The 20618-nt window shown below is 33.9% G+C and overlaps 1 protein-coding gene across 2 annotated transcripts in view; it reads left to right on the top strand.

Moving 5' to 3' along the window:
- SLC30A9 (solute carrier family 30 member 9) overlaps positions 1-18570 on the top strand; it is a 70552-nt gene extending 51982 nt beyond the window's left edge. For both annotated transcript variants that reach the window (XM_051966577.1, XM_051966576.1), the window contains 3 exons: positions 5888-6017; positions 7714-7827; positions 14744-18570. In XM_051966577.1, the coding sequence (XP_051822537.1) occupies positions 5888-6017; positions 7714-7827; positions 14744-14788 (289 nt within the window). In that variant the 3' untranslated portion in view covers positions 14789-18570. The remainder of the gene's footprint in view (positions 1-5887; positions 6018-7713; positions 7828-14743) is intronic.
- The last annotated feature ends 2048 nt before the right edge of the window (positions 18571-20618 follow it).

Raw genomic sequence — 20618 nt, forward strand, 5'->3', positions numbered from 1 at the left:
ATTACTTAGAGCTTTTAATAAAATTTTCTGAAACGGTTTAGGTATAACCTTGTTTGAAACCAATTGAATGTGATAGATCCAGGGGTCCTCAAACTATAGCCGCGGGCCAGATGCGGCAGCTGAGGACGTTTATCCCCCTCACCCAGGGCTATGAAGTTTCTTTATTTAAAGGCCCACAAAACAAAGTTTTTGTTTTTACTATAGTCCGGCCCTCCCAACAATCTGAGGGACAGTGAACTGGCCCCCTATTTAAAAAGTTTGAGGACCCCTGCTTTAATTCTTTAAGAATCCTCCTTTTTTCTGATTCTGCATTTTTTAAATTAAGAAGTTTTTAGGTGGTATAATGATAGAAGCTAGCAAGGCAGCTGACTCCACTCCATTTTAACATTTTAAGCAATATAAATTTTGATCCAAACATTTAAAAAAATCTTCACAGAAGTCCTGTTGCCATACCTCATTGTGAAGAGCGTGTCAATAGAACATGAATTCTAAGAGATTTTTTGGGCTGAAAAAGTTTCAGGTCTTGTCCCAATAGTAGAATATGTTTGGTAACTAAATGCTGAGGAGTTTATCATCTATTGGTTGGTCACTAAATGATGTATTTTTGGGCATGGCAGTCCATAAAGTAGTCAAACAAACAAGAAATGGTCCTGAGTTTTGTATGACCACCTATGCATCTGTAATGATCTTGGCAGAGTAGTGTGAATGGTGCCAGTGGGTGATTAGAATCACACATGAACATTAATTTTATTATTGATGCATTAAATATTTATTGATTGTTAAGTGAGATGATTCATCCACTGATCATGATCATTTAGTTGATATGCTGCTTCTAGAACTGATCCATATCATTATTTGTAAATGAAATCTGATGATATGACATAATTGTAGATATATAAAAGATTGGCTCACAGGTTCTCTTTAAGAAACAAGAGTTGTCAGATTGATTTCATCATGTATGCAAAGGTAACAAAGAACATCATTTTGTGGAACACTCATTCCTCTTGTCTTCCATTGCATATGTTGAGTATAGCAAAAATGTAAACAAACAAGTTGCATTATTACCGTAATGACAGCTTATCCAGTAATACATTGTTGGCCGTAAATTGGTTCAGCTGTTCAAGAAAACAATTTGAAAATGTGCAAAAAATGTTTCTAAATTGTTCATGTCTTTTATCCAGTGATCCCACTACTGGTGGGATACCATTTCCATACAGCAGTATATAAAATAAAGCATATGTAGCAGCAGGGGAAAAAAGGGGGTGTCTATTGATTGGGAAATGGCTAAGGAAAAAATATGAATGTGAAGTGACTCAGAGTGGAGAAGGTAGAGCAGGCTAGTGTAGATAATGATGTAATGATGCTGATACCAAAAAGCAGTTGAGCTCAGGTGAACTGAACCACTTTGGTCCTAGAGAACCTGATCAGCAAACTTCTCTTGGTGGAGAAGTGGGAACTTCAGATGTGGAATAAGCTCTACCTTATTAGGTGGATTGCTGTGTTAACTGACTTAAAATGTTTTTCTATATTCTGAGGAAAGATTCCACTTGGCAAAGAATACGGTTAAGGGAAAATGACTATTGTAAAAGCAGCATGTGACAATAACAATTTTCATAAGTTTTAAAAAAGTAATTACAGCATATATACCAACATTTATTATAGAAGATTTAGAGATAGAGAGTTCTTGAAACTGATAAATTTATAGGTTCTCCAAAGCAAGATAGCATGACTTTAATTTAAAGGTAAAAATGGTAAAAAGTTCAACTGAAAATTATGGCACAGAGGAAGAATCAGAAATAATTAAACCCAGTGTTTGAGATATCCAAAAAAAAAAAAAAAAATTAAACCTAGGAAAGAACTCTCTTCATGATAAGAACTACTGGAAAAACTAGAAAATTTCTGGCAGAAATTATGCAAAAAACATCTTATACTATATTCCACAATAAAATGCATACCATAATACAATTCTATAGCAAGATGTCAAAATGGGTATGTGACATGAATATTAAAAATCATACCATAAAAAACAGAGAAGCAAATCATATTCCTTTTACAGCTGTGGGTAAGGGCTGAATTCTTAACAAAACAAGTATCAGAGGCAATTGCAAAAAATAAAATAAATAATTTTGATTAAATGAGATTAAAAATATTTGCTCCAACAAAATGAACATATTTGGGAGAAGAGGAATGCAGTTGATTAGGGAAACGTTTTCATCATATTTTTCTGGTAAAGTTTTGTAACAAGATAAGCAAGCAGCTAACAAATATATAAAACCAAAAGCTGTTCCCCATTAGGTCAGGAGTCAAAAGATACAAATCAACAGTTCTCAAAAGAATAAAAAACTGATAACTATGAAAAAAAGGATCCATATCACTAATAAGAGAAATGCAAAGTACAACAGTCCTGTACTTTCATCTAACACTCAGCAAATGGACAAAAATGATAAAAAAAAAAGGGAAAATCTCAATTGTTGGAAAGGCCGTGTGACAGTCTGCATACCAGGACACTCTTGGTTTAATTGTGAATTGGTCTGACCGTTCTGAGACTATTTGACTTTAGGGTCCCTTTGACATAGTGATACTAATACAAGGCTTATCCCAAAGATAGCTAAGAAAGGGAAAAAAAACTCATATACAAAATTATTTGTAGCGGTACTCTTTGATGTAGAAAAGAACTGGAAATAAAGTGAGGTATCCATAATTTGGGAAATGATTGGGTAAAACTATGTGACATGAATGTGATGGAATTATTGCGTGAAATGAAACGTTGAGAGAGATGAATTCAGAGAAACTTTAGAAGACTTGTTTGAATTTATGCAAGGAATTTATTTGATAACATTGTAAAGCAAAACAACTTTGAAAGACTTAAGAAATTTAAGCAACACAAGGACCATTTCAAAACTCCAGAAAACAAATGATGAATCATTCTTACCTCCTAACAGAAGCGATAGACTCTAGGGGCAGACAAGGCATTTTCTGAGACTACCTATGTATATATTTTCTTTGCTTAACTATGCTTTGTTGTTATATGGGAGGATATTTATCATTATTGTTATCATTAATATTATTTTGGAGAGAAAATTATGAATGTGTAATAATAAACCAAAAAGAAAGGAAAGAAAAGAATCATTACTGAAACATTTGTAAAGTACACAGAGCAGTAGAAAGTTCAGAAAAAGAGACAAGCACACAAGAAAGTTAATATTGGACAGTAATATAAATTTATCATGTTAAATTTATTGTGTACTTAAAAAAATTTTAAGTGTGCCTAAAGAAGATCTTCATAATTTTGTATGCAGTTCTCTTTCTGTTTATGGAAATGATCGTATTTGCTGTTGCCTGTCAAGTTCATGAGAGAAAAGATATTTAAAACGTTTTTCAAAAGAACTGATTAGGAGGAGAGAAGAGAGCTTGAAAAAACATTTTCATTTTTTCATTTGAAATTCAACAATAAATTTTAGTATTTTAAAAACATTTCTGTAGTGGTATAGTTAAGTGGTCTGGGAGACTGACATTTATGGTCATCTCAAAACACCTTAGATTTTTACTCATTAAAAATTAATTCAATTCCATAAATATCTATTTGGTACCTATTGTGTCAGGCTCAGACAGATAAGACAGTCCCTGTCTACATGGAGCTGAAATAGGGGCATGATGTTTCATGGGATCCAAACCAAGTATAGCTGCCAATGGAAAATGAAGTGACCTGGAAAGCCCTGAGGCGTTTATAAGGGAGAGTTTGGAATGAGCTTATTGCCTGACCCTCCAGCCCTGTGGTCAGAGGTATGAGCAGCCCAGGAAGTTGGGGATGAGAACTGAGTCAGTGTGAGATTTCGGGTATCAGCTTGTCCTGTAGATACTGGAAAGAGCTGCTGATGGGGCAGAATGGCTGTGAAACATGAATGTGCCTTTCTTTTAGGAAAGGGATTCCACTGTAAGTTTTAAAGTTAAAAATTTTAAAAGTAAATTAATTTTAGAGGAAATAAAGCACCTCAATTTGTGATAACAAATAAATTGCTTTATATTCTGAATTCTGTCTGTCCAACCTTGATGTATATGCAATTATTTAGATGGTTTGAGAATGGTTTGTAGATGGGAGATGTATTGTGTTAAATTCAATATTGGACTTGGTGACTTAATCAAAATGAAAAAATCTATGATAGTACCTTCAGGACATCCAAATAATTACAGTGTAAAATGTTGAGAGGCTCTTTGTAATGGTGTAGTGAGAAAGCACTTCTAAGTAGATCTTCAGCACACATGTGTTTAAGGTGGTGAAATCAATGAATATAATTCAGTAAGAAGACCTGGCTCTGTCACGCAGCTTTTCTTGTTATTTATGTCACAAGACAGATTGATAATAGACACTTTTTCAGCTGTTAGAATTGCCTTATTTTTCTGGTCTTTTTTTTTTAACCTTGTTATAAAAAACTAAATTAAAAAAATCAATATTTAGTAAACTTATTGAATTAAAAGATAGGATAAATTCGATAATCTGTGGCAAAGAATCAAGATTTAGGGGTTTATTTTAAAGAGGGAGTGAATATGTACCTCAAAGGTGGTTGCAGGTGTATTTTTATTTACTTTTATATCTGAATTTAGTCTGGATGTATATGGATATGAGTTTAAAAAAGTATTTTAAAACATATACTGATATTGTCTAGATATTTGTTTAAATAAGAGCAAAAACTATTTTAGGATATTGTATGAAAAATGTTTGAAATATTTTATATACAACTTTTAATTCAAGTAAGATTTTCTTTTTTGAGGACCCTTTATAACTTGTTCAGTGATGAATAGTAAATCATCCATTTGTTTTCTCACCATGGATATTTGGTCAATGGAGCATCCGCCCCCTATTTTTTTAAAACAGATAAGACAGTTTGGGCTCTGCTGTTCAATAACCTTCTCAGAAGCAAATCATTCTCGTGACCAATCCAGTAGTACTATTTAGGTAAAATGTCACCTAGCTTTTCTGATCAGTAGGTTGTACAGCCTTCAGTATTATACTATGTAAGAAATACATATTTTTGAAAAAAGTAAATTGAACTCACTTTTTATTATCTTTGAAGTTTTAAACTCTCTGTTCCTCCCCACCACACAGTGAAGATCACCACGTGACACACTTGGTTGCTCTCTCTGTCAGACGGTACGGTGCAGACTTCTTTCTCTGGAGTTAGGGAGCAATGTCTTCCTAGGTCCTTCTTAGTCAATCTGAATATGTATAATGCTCAGAGTAGTTAAGTACAAGTCCTATTGCAATTAATGTATCCAATATTCTCTTGGTTCAGGAATACTTTCTTAATTAAATTTCCCTCCAAAAGACCCCTCTTTTTTCCCTCTCAGACTTTCCAACGCTAATGAGCAAGATCTCCCAGTCCTCTGTTAACAAACATATACAGGATCAAAATGTGTGTGTGTGTGTGTGTGTGTGTGTGTGTGTATGTATGAAAGAAAATGACCTAGAAGAAAATGAAATTTTAAAGAGATGTTGCTTTGTGGATGCCCTGGATAGATGGCAAAACTTGGGAAAACTTGCGTTCACATCCTGCTCATCAACAAGAGAAGGTGTGGCAACTTTTAAGATAAAATCCCCATGCAGTGTAACAAGTTCATTTTGGGTTATGTGCAAGATCTGTGCAAGTAGTTGAATAGATGGTCACTAAATCTTTTAAGTCTCTACCTATGCAAAACAAAATAAACAATATATATTTTTTAAAATCAGAGCACTTGAAAATGAAAAAAAGTCAAAGGGTACTTATCAGTGAGTGCCATTCCCATCAGGTGACTCATCATCAGGGAAAAGAGAATTCTAGGCTTATAATTAACCAATTATCTTTTAAAAGTTTGTGTTTCTAAGTATGTGTATATGTTTGCTTGCTTTTAGGGCAATTCATGATGTTAAAGCCACAGACCTGGGAATGGGTAAAGTTAGATTTAAGGCTGAAGTAGATTTTGATGGGAAAGTTGTTACACGGTCTTATTTGGAAAAACAGGATTTTGACCAGTTGTTGCAAGTAAGTTACTTAAGATTCTCACATAACTACTTTTTTCCCCTTACGATCAAATATATTTTAAGAATTAGAAATAAAATTTTCCTTTTTTTTAGAATCTCAAATCCTTCCAATTCTTAAGCTTAAAACAAAAATTTGTTAGCTGGCAGTTCACTTAGAATTTTGGTAAAAGATGGCACCCTTGGGACTGGCAGTGAAGATATCCTAATGAAATTATAGAAAAACCTTGGAACACAGCGGAGGAAAAAAGACAAGGTAGAATACTACCTTTTCTCATAAATGGTACAAGTATACTCATGGACTCTAGATCCAGAGAAAAAAGGCTCTTTGCAGGAATAGGATAGACATGGGACCTAAAGATATTATTTCATTGATGGAACAAGCTCCTGCATGAGAAAATTCTGTCAATGCAGCTTGACACTTTCTCTGCAATGTAATCTTAGAGAGCTGCTTCCAGCACTAAGTAGTCTTGTTTTAAAAAAAAGTACTGGAACCGGATCTTCTTAAATATAAGATTGATCCCTAGAATTTGATTCACTGACTACTTATGTTTTAGTTTTATTCTTTTTTTTTTTTTTAATTTTAAAGCATATTTTCCTTTGTGTGCTTTGTGTAATTTTGTAATTACAGAAACAAAAAGTAAAGGACCATTGTTGAGAGAACAAGGAAGGGATAGCTGCCTTTTTAAATCAAGTGGCAAAAATCTGTTTTCCCCGTGCCAGGATAATAAGTGGGCCAGTTGCCATTACTGTGCCCAATGGAGAGTTGTTGGCTGACTTTCACCTTTGCTGGCCCTACTTAGAAGATGGAGCAGATTAAGTATCTCCTTCTCCCTGATATATTAAAGCAGATCAGAACTTGGTTTAAAACATACAATGGTTGTTGATCCCTGCTTTATAGAATAAAAGGACACATTATGTGTTGACAGATATATAGATTTTTAAAAAGCTTTTTATTTTCAAAACACATGCATTGATAATTTTCAACATTGACTCTTGTAAAACCTTGTCTTCCAAATTTTTTCTTTTTCCCTTCCCTCCATTCCCTCCCTTAGACAGCAGGTAATTCAATATATGTTAAGCGTGTACAGTTCTTCTAAACATATTTCCACAATTATGCTGCATAAGAAATATTGGATCAAAAAAGAAAAAAAATCAGAAAGAAAACAGAATGCAAGCAAACAACAAAAAAAGTGAGAATGCTATGTTGTGATCCACACTCAGTCCCCACAGTCCTCTCTCTGGGTGCAGATGGCTCTCGATGAAATAGATTCTTGAGAATTAGAAATAAAAAGTTATATTATTTTGAATTTATTTAGTATTTAATGTTTCATACATACATAAATATGTGTATATATTATATATATATTAATCTTGGTTTTTACATACTCCCTAATTTTCCTTATCCTGACTGATTTTTGAATTAAAAATAATTTACTTTAGCAAACTAGCTTTAGCATTTTTCTAGTGTATTTTGTGAGAATAAATTTTGTTTGAAATAAGTGTTTCTTTGAGTAGGCTTATTTGTTGTGGGAAGATCTTAATTATAATTTGATTTTTTTTTTTGATGTGACATATGCATAGATATGTTGTTTAAGAAAGAATCATGTATTTTTGGTAGCTTTCCCTTTTCTACTTAACAAGTGTGCCTTTTCAAAGTATATCCCCCTATTCTTCTTTCCTATAATTTTCTTTTGCAGGAAGTCCAGGAAGTAAAGACTCCTGAAGAATTAGAAATCTTTATGCTTAAGCATGGTGAAAATATTATTGATACTCTAGGAGCTGAAGTAGACCGACTTGAAAAGGAGCTGAAGGTAAGATGTATTTAAGAGTAGATACTTAGCAATCTTGGGTTTGGATGAAAAAGACCTACGTCCATTCCAGTCCTGACTGCCATTTAATTAGCTGTATCACCTTGGACAAGAGACTTCCTCTTTGGGCCTCAATGAATTCATCTGTTAAATGAGAGACTTGAATGAGGTGATTTCTCAAGGGTCTTCCGTCTCTAAATCCTGTGATGCTTCTTTTTTTTTTTTTTTTTTTTTAATTTGCAGATTCCATTTTAATACCACTGTTAGATAAAAACTTCCAAAATCACATTTCTATCATTCATTCCACATTTCTTTTTTTTTTTTAATTTTTATTTAATAATTACTTTATATTGACACTCGTTTCTGTTCCGATTTTTTTTTTTCCCTCCCTCCCTCCATCCTCTCCCCTAGATGGCAAGCAGTCCTTTATATGTTGGATATGTTGCAGTATATCCTAGATACAATATATGTTTGCAGAACCGAACAGTTCTCTTGTTGCATAGGGAGAATTGGATTCAGAAGGTATAAATAACCCGGGAAGAAAAACAAAAATGCAGATAGTTCACATTCGTTTCCCAGTGTTCTTTCTTTGGGTGTAGCTGCTTTTGTCCGTCATTTATCAATTGAAACTCAGGTCTCTTTGTCAAAGAAATCCACTTCCATCAAAATATGTCCTCATACAATATCGTTGTCGAAGTGTATAATGATCTCCTGGTTCTGCTCATTTCACTTAGCATCAGTCCATGTAAGTCTCGCCAGTCCTCTCTGTATTCATCCTGCTGGTCATTTCTTACAGAACAATAATATTCCATAACATTCATATACCACAATTTACCCAGCCATTCTCCAATTGATGGGCACCTGTGATGCTTCTGAGGCATATTTTATATTAAATATTATTTACATGAAGTCATGAGATAAATAGGTCTGAATCATGTCCATTCTTTTCACTTTCTCTTAAGTCGTTTTTGTAAAAGTTCTTGCATAAATCCTTTACAACATGTCTGGGCAGGGTGCTGAAATTATTCTTCTCAATCCTTGATGCTTTGGGAACATTTCTCCCTCTTTATCCTTTTGAATGATAACTTTTGTTACTCTCTTGAGGACTTATATCCTACACCGTCTGTCCTTTGGGGTGACCTCTGGTTTGAATCTTCCGAGATCCTAGGATTGCAGGCTTAGAGCCTTACTGGAAATTGGAGTGGAGTTTCAGTGAGGAGCACAAGGGTCTTTAATGCACTCTGTACCTTCCCCAAGCTGTTGTGTCTGCCGCCCTCACTTCAGTTTTGTGTCCAGCTGGGTGCAGGTCAGCGTGGTCCAGGGTAGGGGCCTCCTCACTCACCTCATGAGACTGGGACAAAAGCATCTGTGAAAAGGTTGTCAATAAGGAATTTCTCTTTGGACCTTGCCCTGCCAGGGCTGGCCATGACCTACAGAAGTGATCTTTGACAGTGATGGGATTGCAGATCGAGTGCTTGAGGGTCAGCTGGGCCAACGCCCACATTTGACAATGTAAACCGAGTGTCAGATGACTGATCCTGGGCTCCACTGTGACTTAAGTCAGGGTCAAGTGGAAGTGTTTTGACCCTGAATCCAACACTTTATCCTCTGTGCCTTGTAGGTCAAAGTTCTCTGAAAGGTACATCTATTTTCTCTCTTATTTGATATCAGTACATGAACTGACAGAAAAAAGTTATCTTTTTGGTGACTGCTATCAAAAAATGTTAAATGATCTTTAAAGTGCGCAGAAGTTATCAGAAGAGAGGCTTTCTTTTTCTAATTTGCCCCTCCTCTTCCTTTTTTGTAATTAATATATAGTAAATATAGTGGTTTCTTGTATTCCTGACACTTGTTAGTCAGTTATATAGAAAATAATTTGTAATAACCTCCTACTGTTATTTTTTATTTTATCAAGGATACCTTCAATAAATATATCCTACATAAAGATATTCTTTCATTTGATGATCTCATTAGCTACCATAGATTAAATTATCTCTCTGCTGATAATTGTCCATTATACTTATTCAGCGCTAACCTTTCTCCTGACTTCCAGTCTCATTTCCCAGGTGGATGTCTTCAACTCAGGACGTATCCAAAATTATACTCATCAACTTTCCTGCCTAAATTACTTCTCTTCTTTCTAACTCCTTTATTGCTGTGGAGGGGAGCCACATCCTCCTGGCTCAACACCAGGCTTCATTCTTCACTCCTCACACTTGACCCTTATGTCTGATCTGTGGCCAAGGCCCCCTTCTCACCTCTAGCTTGCCACAGCCCTGAGACACGACCTGTCCCTTCCCACCTCTTCCTAGGACATCTGCCTGCCTCAGGGTTCTTTCCCCCTGCAGTCCATCCTCTGTTCAGCTGCCGAAATGATCTCTCTAAAGCGTGGGTCTGACCGTGTCAAACTCCCTGCTCCAGAGACTTCTGGGATGAACTAGGAAATCCTCTGCTTGGTATTTATAAAGTCCTGTCCCCAGCCCCCTTTCCTCTCTTCTGCAGTCTAGTCGTGCTATCCTCCTCGACATTCCTCTCACACAGCAGTCCAGCTCAAACTCAGTAAAAGTGATCAAACTACTTAAAAAAAACCTGACAGCATATGCAGTATTTCATATCCATAGACACCCCTGTTGCACCCATCTTCTTTGAAGTACGGGGGTGGGAGTGGGGAAGGAGAGCTTTTTTTTGAGGATAAGCTTGTTCTTTGTAATTTTGGTTTTTTTTAATTTTAGTTTTTAAATTTTTTTCCTCACTTTGTTATTGTTTCCTTGGTTCTACTTATTTCACTTTTTATTAGTTAATGTAGATCTTTCTCTATATTGATCATTTTTGTCTTTTCTTACAGCACAGTAATTTTTCATTATATTTATGTACCTCAGGTGTTAGTAACTTATAGTTTAATGAAAAAGTAGAAATATAGATCAATATTTGTTGATGTTTTGTCATTTCCTTAAAAAAAATTTTTTATCTGTAATTTTCCCATTTTGTTGGTGATGTTTACTTTTCGTTGAAATATCTTGAAAGTTCATCCTCAAGAATGTAAAAATGGTGTCACCTCCATCCTGTCCACAGCAACAATAATAATAGATGACATTCATTATATGCTTTATAATTAGTTGGTCCTTAATACCCCAAGACTTGATTTTACAAAGGAGAAGGCAAATTTTTAACTTGTCCATGATCATGTACCTAGTGAATGATAATATGATTCAGACCTATTTATCTCATGACTTCCTGTTATCTTTTTGCCTGTATTTATCATGAGTGAAGTAATTAAGTGTTCCCTATTTCTTGTTGCCTTTGGGCACAATCAGCCAATTCCAGCAAATCTTTGCCTTTCCACAAAGAGCACTTCTGTTTCACTGCATCTTCATAACTTCTGATTTAGTTATAGACTGTCAGTATGGATGTGGCTAAATTTTTTCTAGTAGTGTATCAACTTTTAAGCCTCTGGACAGTTTTCATTTAGAATGTCATTAGTTAAATGAATGCTTTTATAGCTGTTTTAAAATCTGTGTGATTAGTTTCACCTTTTGACCTTTTCCCACTATTCTCCTATTGCTTCTATAAACGTGGAACAGGGCTTTGTAGGCTTTGAAGGTTATTTGGTCTTTTTATCTGTTTCATTGTAAAGACTTTCTTACAAATGAATGATATTTTCATATTTACTTGAGAAATGTAAAAATACCTTTAGATATATTTTAGTAAAATATTAGAAAAGGTGAAATTTGACTTTGAAAACATGCATTAATATTGCTTTTATTTCACTTGACATGGTTTTTAATTTTACAATTTGTCTCTGTTCACTTGGAGAGCATTACTACTTATTCATCATAGTATCATTGAAATACCTGATTAACTTTTCTGAAATATGGTCCAATGATCTCATTTATGAACACTTGAGTTTGAGGATAGGTATAATGAGAAACAACTTTTAAATGGTTTTAAAACTATAGTTAATATTTCATGAGAACATATTCCCCATGAATAGTAGATTACTATTCCAGTGTTTTTAAAAGAATTTTATTCCAAGCCAAAAGGGGAAAAGTAGTATATGAATGACCTGGTTCTTGTTTCCTAACACTGAAGTGTCATGAGGAGTGCTCCCCAGCATTATAGATCATCACTTATTCATACCTGACATACAATTCTCATCCATATGCCCCCTGAAGTTTTCCATGGGCAGTCCACCCAGTAAGCTGCAGCTTTTCTTTACGAATCACGAGAGTGCCAGTGGGAAACACTGGCTGCCCACCATTTTCTGTCATACCGTCCACCCTGTCTTCTCTTTCTGCCCTACAATTAATTTTCTTTTTAAAAAAAATTTTTGATGAAAGCTTTTTATTTTCAAAACATATGCATAATTTTCAACATTCACCTTTGCAAAACCTTGTATTCCAGTGTTTTTTCCTTCCATCCATCTCCTCCCCTAGATGTCAAGTAATGCAATATGTTAAACATGTGCATTTCTTCTGTACATATTTCCATGATTATCATGCTGCATAAGAAAAATCAGATCAAAAGGGGAAAAAAATGAGAAATAAAATTCCAGCAAACAACAATAAAAAAGTAAAAATACTATGTTATGATCCACACTCAGTTCACACAGTGTTCTCTCTGAGTGCAGATGGCTCTCTTCATCACAAGACTATGAAGTGGTCTGAATCACCTCATTCCTACAATTAATTTTCTGATGACATTCTTTGTTCCTATTCTTTGGAACTTTGTAAAGTCCAAGATTTTTCCACTCTTGGTACCTTCATTTGTTGTAAGTGCCTTCAGGTTCATCCTTCAGAATCCTTACGGTTGTAACGCATCGTTTCTATAACTCTGCTTGATCCAGTGCAGTTGTTTTTTGCCATCTTTATCTCCTTTAATACCTTTTCTTTTTGTTCTGTAAGCATCTAAGACACTGCAATGATAAGGTCAAGTGTAGTGACTCAGTTGCCCTTAGCTTTTGTAAACAATCTCAATTTTTCTTCTGTTTTCTTCTTTCCCTTTTTTTCCCTCATATACCCTTGGTATGATTTTGCTTAGTTAGATTTCTTGCTACACTTTCTGTAAACTGGCTTTACCCTTCATTGCTTCTTTCTGCTTTATCAGATGATAGTACTCATAATCATCCATCATCCTTCTTGGTAAGATTTTACAGATGACTTAATATTCTAAACTGACTTGGCCTTTGGCAGCCATCTCTCTCCACTTGACAAGTAAGCTAAATGTTTGCTGACTAAGGTTTTTCCCCAAAGCAGTTTTGATCTCTTTGTTGGGGGAATTAATTTACATTGGTTTAACTTCTGATTGAATTTATTACAGCTAGTGCCGATATAATTTCTATTGTTCATTTCCCATTTTTTATTTCAATAGCTTGTTTAAATAAATCAGGGCTAAATCATTCCTATTCTTCTTGATTATTATAAATCCTTATCTTAACTCTGAATGTGGTCTGACTGTGCCCAGGAATTAGTCTTAAATCCACAAAATTTTTTCCTTATATCTTAATACTTCTGATAATTGTATTTTTTTTTTTTAAATTGCAACTTCTGTTCCTACTTGAATTTTCTTCTCTATTAGAATCAAGCTATGGATGATCTTAATAAAATAAATTCAACAGCATTGTCTGGCAGTGAATTCAGATCTGGTCTAGTAGGTAAAATGTGATATGATGTATGATCATCTCTGTGTAAGAAAGGCTAAAAATAAATTATCTTGGATGCTTTGCCAGCAAGAGGAGAGGATATGTTTGAATCTGTTGGAATTTGTTCACTTAAAAATGAGGATTTATTGGCTACAAAAATTAATAGGCCTTCTTCAAATTGAGTCTTTTATTATATCCTTTTACTGGTGAATCATGTTCACATGGATATGTGTGCAAATAGCCCTGATGAGGATAGAGACTGGATCTGTGATTTACGTTATATAGAGATTACCCAGGTGCACCCAATGCACCTTAGCATGTTGTAAAGATGATGAGAGTTTACATGATTTGCCTGAGGTCACAGAACCAAGATTTTAATTCAGATTTTCCTTGCCTGTCCTACAGAAATAGACTCAGAATGATTTGTAAATGACCCCCAATTTTCACTTCATCCTTTTCTTAGCATGAATTGATGGTACTCAGATATTTGATTGGAAACATAAAATGCTCAAAAAAGGGGCTCCTGCTTTGAGTTTAGTGTTACTCTGAAAAGATGAGAGACTAGGAATGGTTTTAGTAGATTCCTATTTCCCATGGGAATACACACACACATAAATACATACACATATATATGAATATGCTGCATTTTACACAGATCCTCTTCACTTTAAGTTTTTAATTTACCTTAAGACAGCTTTTCTTCCACTTTGATGATGATGATAATGGAAATATATAGAACATTTTATGGTTATTGTTAAGTCATTTCCATGATTTCATTTGGGATTTTCTTGGCAAAAATATCAGAGTTTGCCATTTCCTTCTCCAGCTCATTTTCCAGATGAGAAACTGAGGCAAACTGGATGAAGTGACTTCTGGCTAGTAAGTGTCTGAGGCTGAATTTGAACTTCCCCGACTTCAAGCTGAGGACTGTCCACTGGGCTACTTTTTAAGAGAGTTACATTTGAAAAGTATTTGAATGGATAGCAGAGAGGTTGGCAAATAACCTCGTAAAAATTCCCACAGTAAAGCCAAAGTTGGGAGCCAAAGACTGTCTTTCAGAAGAACCCGGAGTGATGGAACCACTGACTTAACTTTTTAAAAAAAGGTCATAGATGATCTACTCATAAAGACATCTTTTTTTCCCTTGAAAATGTTCTTTGGCTCATGGATATGATATTTATAATCAGTATTTTAGAGACATAATCTCAATGAGACTCAAAACAAAAGTCTTTTCTCTTTTAATTATGAATAATATGGTGGTGTTTTGTTTTTTCTTTCCAGAAACTAAATCCCGAACTACGACATGTAGATTTGGAAATATTATAAATTAGATGGAATCTCCTCAGTGAACACTCTTGGAAACAGTTTTGTCCAGAACTAAGAAAACCACAGTGACATCAGCACCTTACCTCCTCTGCCAGCTTTCCTTATGCCGAGGGAGTCAGCACAATGCCGAAGCCATTTTGGGGAAAGAATCTTAAGGGAAATGTCTTCTATGAATGAGCAATCTAACTGGCCAGAGAACTAAAACTGCTTATTGTTTCTATGTGAGAAATACTACAAGTTAATTTGAAAAATCATGGTTTTTTGTGTTTTAGTAGATGCATTTTCATTTCTTAGTTGCCCATGTCAGCCTTTCACTTTGTATAGTATTTTGCAATCATGTTTTTTCCCTTTCTTTATACTAGTAAACATAGATGGAGTCTATAGGATTATTATTTATAATATTGAGGTTAGTAAATGCTTTACTCTGTCACAGCCTCCCAGTCCTGACCATAATGACATCTTCTAGGTGAGAAGTGTGTAGTTTTTCCTCTTTGTGAACTGGTACTTTGTGTCTCCCCTTGCTTACAGAGCTTAGAATCTCATTTCCACTTGCTTAGTGATTCTTGACCTGGCTGCTGACAACCAACTTTTTTTTTTTTAAATATGGTAAACTGTACATGCTGGGTTCAGGGGTGATGTGGTTCCTGGACTGAATGAAGGCATTCTTGATAGAATATCCGAGAAATGGTAGAGCCTCTATTTTTCTTTGTAGTATTCTTTTTTTTTTTCCCCTTCATTTTGAGTAATATTTATTAATATAAGGAATTGTAACACATTTTGGGGAATTTCCTAGAAACTATGGACTTGTGGTGGCTGCTTTTTTTTTTTTTCCTTTTCAATAATAACCATAATATGTATTTACTAGGAGAGAAAGTATATATCGAAGTTTTAATGTTCTGTAAACTATATTAGAAATATTTATAATTTTACAGACAGGAAGACATTTTTAATTTATTTAAGCAGAGGCACAACTTATATAAATCTGAATTGTGGATTTTTTTTTAATTTCAAATTGAGCTCCTCACCTGTGAAGTGAAACTTCTTATCCCGAAAACTGTGTGAGTGACTGTCATAATATTGATTGCATAGATTAAGGTACCTGAATTGTGGTTTTCTAGTATTTACCAAATGGGCATTCAGCACAGCAAGATTGGTAATAACAGATAGTTTTCTAATGACTTTGTGTGTTGTTGAGGTAAGGTGATATAGTTTACTAGTTGGAAATTGAATAAAAACTGAAGCTGTGTATCTATCTGTTCTCCAAAACAACCAACTCAATATGCACTTTAAAAATTGTGAGGTAAAAGTGAGTGTTGGCCCATGGAAAGCTTTGGACAAGATGAAATTATAATAGTGATTCCATTGCTAGGTAAGCTGGTGCTTTGAAAGAGAAGTGTAGCACAAGTTTGAAATAGTTTCCAAAAAAGTTATTTGGATTAAAATTTGTGAATTACAGCAGTTCTGGAGACCAAAATGTTGATCCAGTGGTTTGCAATGGTATTTTTAATCCTAAAATGTCATTTACCAGGAATTATAAGAAAAACTGGTATACATTTTTGACCGTTACTGAATATTGTGTATGCTATCTATTTTAAGTGATATGACATTCCAAAAAGTTTTTTTTTTTCTTAAGGAGCATGAAATTGCACATAATGTATATAATTTTATACCATGTTCATGTGGTATCAGATTCTTTGACCCCATTTTTGTTTTTTCTGGGTTTTTTTTTTTAATTCTAATTTCCTCTATCCCCTCTTTCTCCCTGCCTCCCACCAGCTAATTGTTGTCCTGTGTTAAGTGCCATCTGCAAAGAAGCTGGCTGTAATCCAACTTCTATTATAATTTATAAAATTAAAAGAACTAAACATTAGAATTAACCCTTTAAAAATAAGTAAAAACTCAAGACTGGCATGTAGAAGTTACTTAGATGACATTTTAGATTCTTTGAAGGTCCTACTACAAAAAAGATGAGAAGTGGTATTTTGATTCTTGATAACTTTTTGTTTTAATCTAGTTTTGGTTGATGTTACACCTCAACATTTTTGTGTTGGTGATAAAGTACTCATCTTTGGAGAACATTAATGATTGAAGGCTGTGTCACCAGTTTTTCTTTGTTTTTTTCCTCCCTTTCAGGTGGTTTTAAATAAAATTTTATAAGAACAATTTTGAATATTTAAGTATTTAGTAATTTGAGTATTAAAATTTGGTACCAGGAAACTTTAAAAATCACTTTCTCTAAATCTTATTATCTTCATTTTAAATTTTAAACAAATTAGAATTATATAATCAGAAAATTGGAATTCTTATAAATTGAGAGGCATATAAGACAAGAGGATTTTTTTTTTTTAATCTAAAAATGCTTCTAAAGTTTTAGGTTCCCATCAGCTTAAATGATAAGAACTTAATACTACATGTGAATAATTTGAGGAAATGTCACCTATAAGATAAAGTTACAAAATATTCATTATTGGGAGGATTATGAGTAAAATAGTTTTAATACCTTCAATGTTAATGTACTAGTTATGATACATGATATAATGTGTATTTATCATTTACATGCATATTTTTTATAAACTTGGTGACATCAGTAATCTAAAATGAGAGGGATTATTCAATTTTGCTTATAGTTTTGTTTAATTATATAAGCCAAGTCATTCAAGAGTATATGGATTTTGAGGCAAATCACAAAATTTGTTTTTTGAGATTTATTTTCAGCATTATAATTCAGATTTCCCATCAAATTGTGCAGACTGTCTTAAAGAAGAAAAGATGCTCCTTAGATGTCAGTGATTAGAGTCAAGTAGAACAGGTCTTGCATTGTGCATTGAAGAACAGTAAATTAGACATGGGTAGGCAGGGCGTTCTAGCTGCAAAGGGTTCTTTATTCCTGAGTAGCTTGAGCTGACATCTGGGAACTATCATTAAGAATGGCATAGTTTTTCTTAACTCTTACAAGTTCTTAAGAAATGGCGTGATCTTTAATCATAATCTTTAATGTAAGAGTGCACATTTCCACACTATGTAATAACGAACTTATTTTAAATGGACTATTCAGTCTAATTTTGATTATAGCTTTTAAGACAGACAGTATCAGAAGGCTGTCGCTGTTAAGCACTAGTCTCAAAGACTCTGGAGAGAGATATAGTATCAGAATCATTAAATATCTGCCGACATTCAGATCAGGTTTCCCAATGTTATAAATAAAACTAAACAAAATGGCCAATTTGTCCCAAGTGTTAAATTAATACTTTCCTAGGGATTATGATCTATAATCTTTATTGATGTCTTTTCATCATTCAGATAACGATTTCTACTTCCATTTTAAATTTTATATATTTTTCAAGGAAATTGTTTTGAGGTGTCAAAAGTTGGGTACTACAGAAAACTTACAAAAACATTTCAAGTGCACATTTTAGTCCTCATGCAGACAATGTGATGATTTAGCATTTTATTGTGTGACAACTTCCAATATGCTAAACCATCAGAAAGGAGTGACATAAAGAGTTAAAGATAAACTGGATACACTTGATTCTGAAGGCGTTTTCCATGGATTTGTTCATCCCTATCCTTTAGAAGCAAAGCTTTGTAAGGCACTTATATAAAAGGTTTGTCTAAAAGTCTATTTTGCAAACAAGTTTACTACCATATCTAAAATCTGGTTTTGTGGAGAAGAGACAATTCTAATTTCTCTTGGTTTGTATTTCATCTGTTTGATGTTATTGGTAAAAATAAGTTGGCCATGATGCTTTTTTTTCTCAATAAATGTCATATGCAAATAAGAAGAGTCGACATTTTGATTTGGAATCGGAAAAACAGTAAAGTGTATATTGAATTCTTGTATAAATCGTATGATAACAACTTACTGATCATCTGTTAGTTTCACATGCCTTTTAACTAAAAATCACACATATATTTGTGAGTGAAATTCTGTGGGTTTGTAAGGATTTGTGGTTTTTTCCTCCTACAAAGCTAAAAATATTGTAACTAATCATGGAAAGGCTTTATGGCTATTTTATGAGTCAGATATACTGTTATTTATACACATAGTCATCAGCACACTATTGTGAGCTTGGAAGGTAATAATAATTTCTTAATGTATTATTTTTGCATTTTGAGAGGTCTTTAATAGTTGTCAACTTTATTTTCTATTTAGAGCTATATCTAGACAGATAGAAGATAGAAAGTATAGATGATATGTTCTACAAAAACCTTTAATACACAAAGGTGCTTTGAGTTTGAATTTTATTTTTTATGTTTAAGGCAGACCTTATTAGAATAATTTAAAGTAATTTAATGTTTGGGGAAAGTATAGTTGTCTCCTAAAGTTACAACACAGCTGGTTGAAAAGAGGAATGCCACAAGATATTATTTATATATTAGAATACAGGATTAAAAGATGAACATATGTAGCACCTTCTTTTATTTTTAAATGCTTAGAGTGAAGTAGAAAGGAGAAACAGAGTAATAAAAGAATTGGAAACAAATCATTTGCTCATTTTATTGTAGGTAAGATAACCAAATATATTGCATTTATTTTAAATTATACTTATGTTTTCTCATTTGCAAAATAAGGTGTTGAACTAGATTATCCTTTTAACTTCTAAAACATCTTGGATTAGTTATTTAAATGTGTGAACCAGCAGTTTAAATATCTGGGAACACTTGTAAGTTTAAAGTAATATTCTTTTGTATCAGAAATACATCAGATGGCTCTCGGACTCAGTTTTAGATGGAGGACATCTTATTTACATGGTGGTTCAGCGAAGCAGCTGACCCTTAAGGATGTGGATCTGGAATGGACTAGGTAGAGGTGACAGGAGGGAGGGACAGGTTGTTCTTGGTGCAGTAGAGATGTTCCTGAAAAGTTGCATGTGTGTTGAGTATTTCCAAATCAACTCAAGAACTCCTGACTATTGAAAAGTATCTTCGATCTGCATTTACGTTCCAGCAGTTCTTTTTCTAGAAATGGACAGCATCTTTCCTAACAAGTCCTACAGAATTGTCTTGGATCATTGTATTGCTGAGAATAACAAAATGATTCACAGTAGCTTATCAGATTACTGTTCCTGAGTACAGTGTTCTCCAGGTTCTGGTCATTTCACTTTCATTTCACTTTCCAGTCTTTGCAATTTTTTCTCAGAGCATCTTGGTGGTCGTTTCTTAAAGCACAATAGTATTACATCTTAATCACATAGAGCAATTTGGTCAGCCATTCCCCACTTGGTGAACATCCCCTTTCCACATATAAGAGCTGCTATAAGTATTTTTGAACCCATTAGTCTTTTTTCTCCTTTTTTGTATCTTTGGAACACAGACCTAGTAGTGGAGAGTATGCATGGTTTATAGCTCTTTCAACAGATTTCCAAATTGCTTTCCAGAACGGCTGAATCAGTGTACAACTTCAACAATACGTTAATGTTTTAATATTATCCCCACCTCTCCAGCATTTGTCATTTTCCTTTTCTGTCATATTAAACAATTTGACAGGTATGAGATAGTTAAGAGTTTTTAAATTCACATTTCTCTAATCAAGTAGTGATTTAAAGCATTTTTAATATGACTATTGAGCTCTGGTCTTTTCATCAGGAATGCTTAGAAGTTCTCTATTTCATTGAATGTCCATTTCTTCCCCCTGAAGGTTTATACTCAATTTAATTCATTTACAGTTGAGAACCTACTATGTGCAGAGCATAGTGTGTCTCAATTATTGGAGATGATTTTCATAACACAACTGTATAACTATACTACACACACACACACACACACACATATATATATATGAAAAATTGTAATTACAATATAAAAGACTACATGAGTTCTTTGGAGAAGT

This window comes from Antechinus flavipes, chromosome 6 (genome assembly GCF_016432865.1).
Source record: "Antechinus flavipes isolate AdamAnt ecotype Samford, QLD, Australia chromosome 6, AdamAnt_v2, whole genome shotgun sequence".
In the NCBI taxonomy this organism is placed as follows: Eukaryota; Metazoa; Chordata; class Mammalia; order Dasyuromorphia; family Dasyuridae; genus Antechinus; species Antechinus flavipes.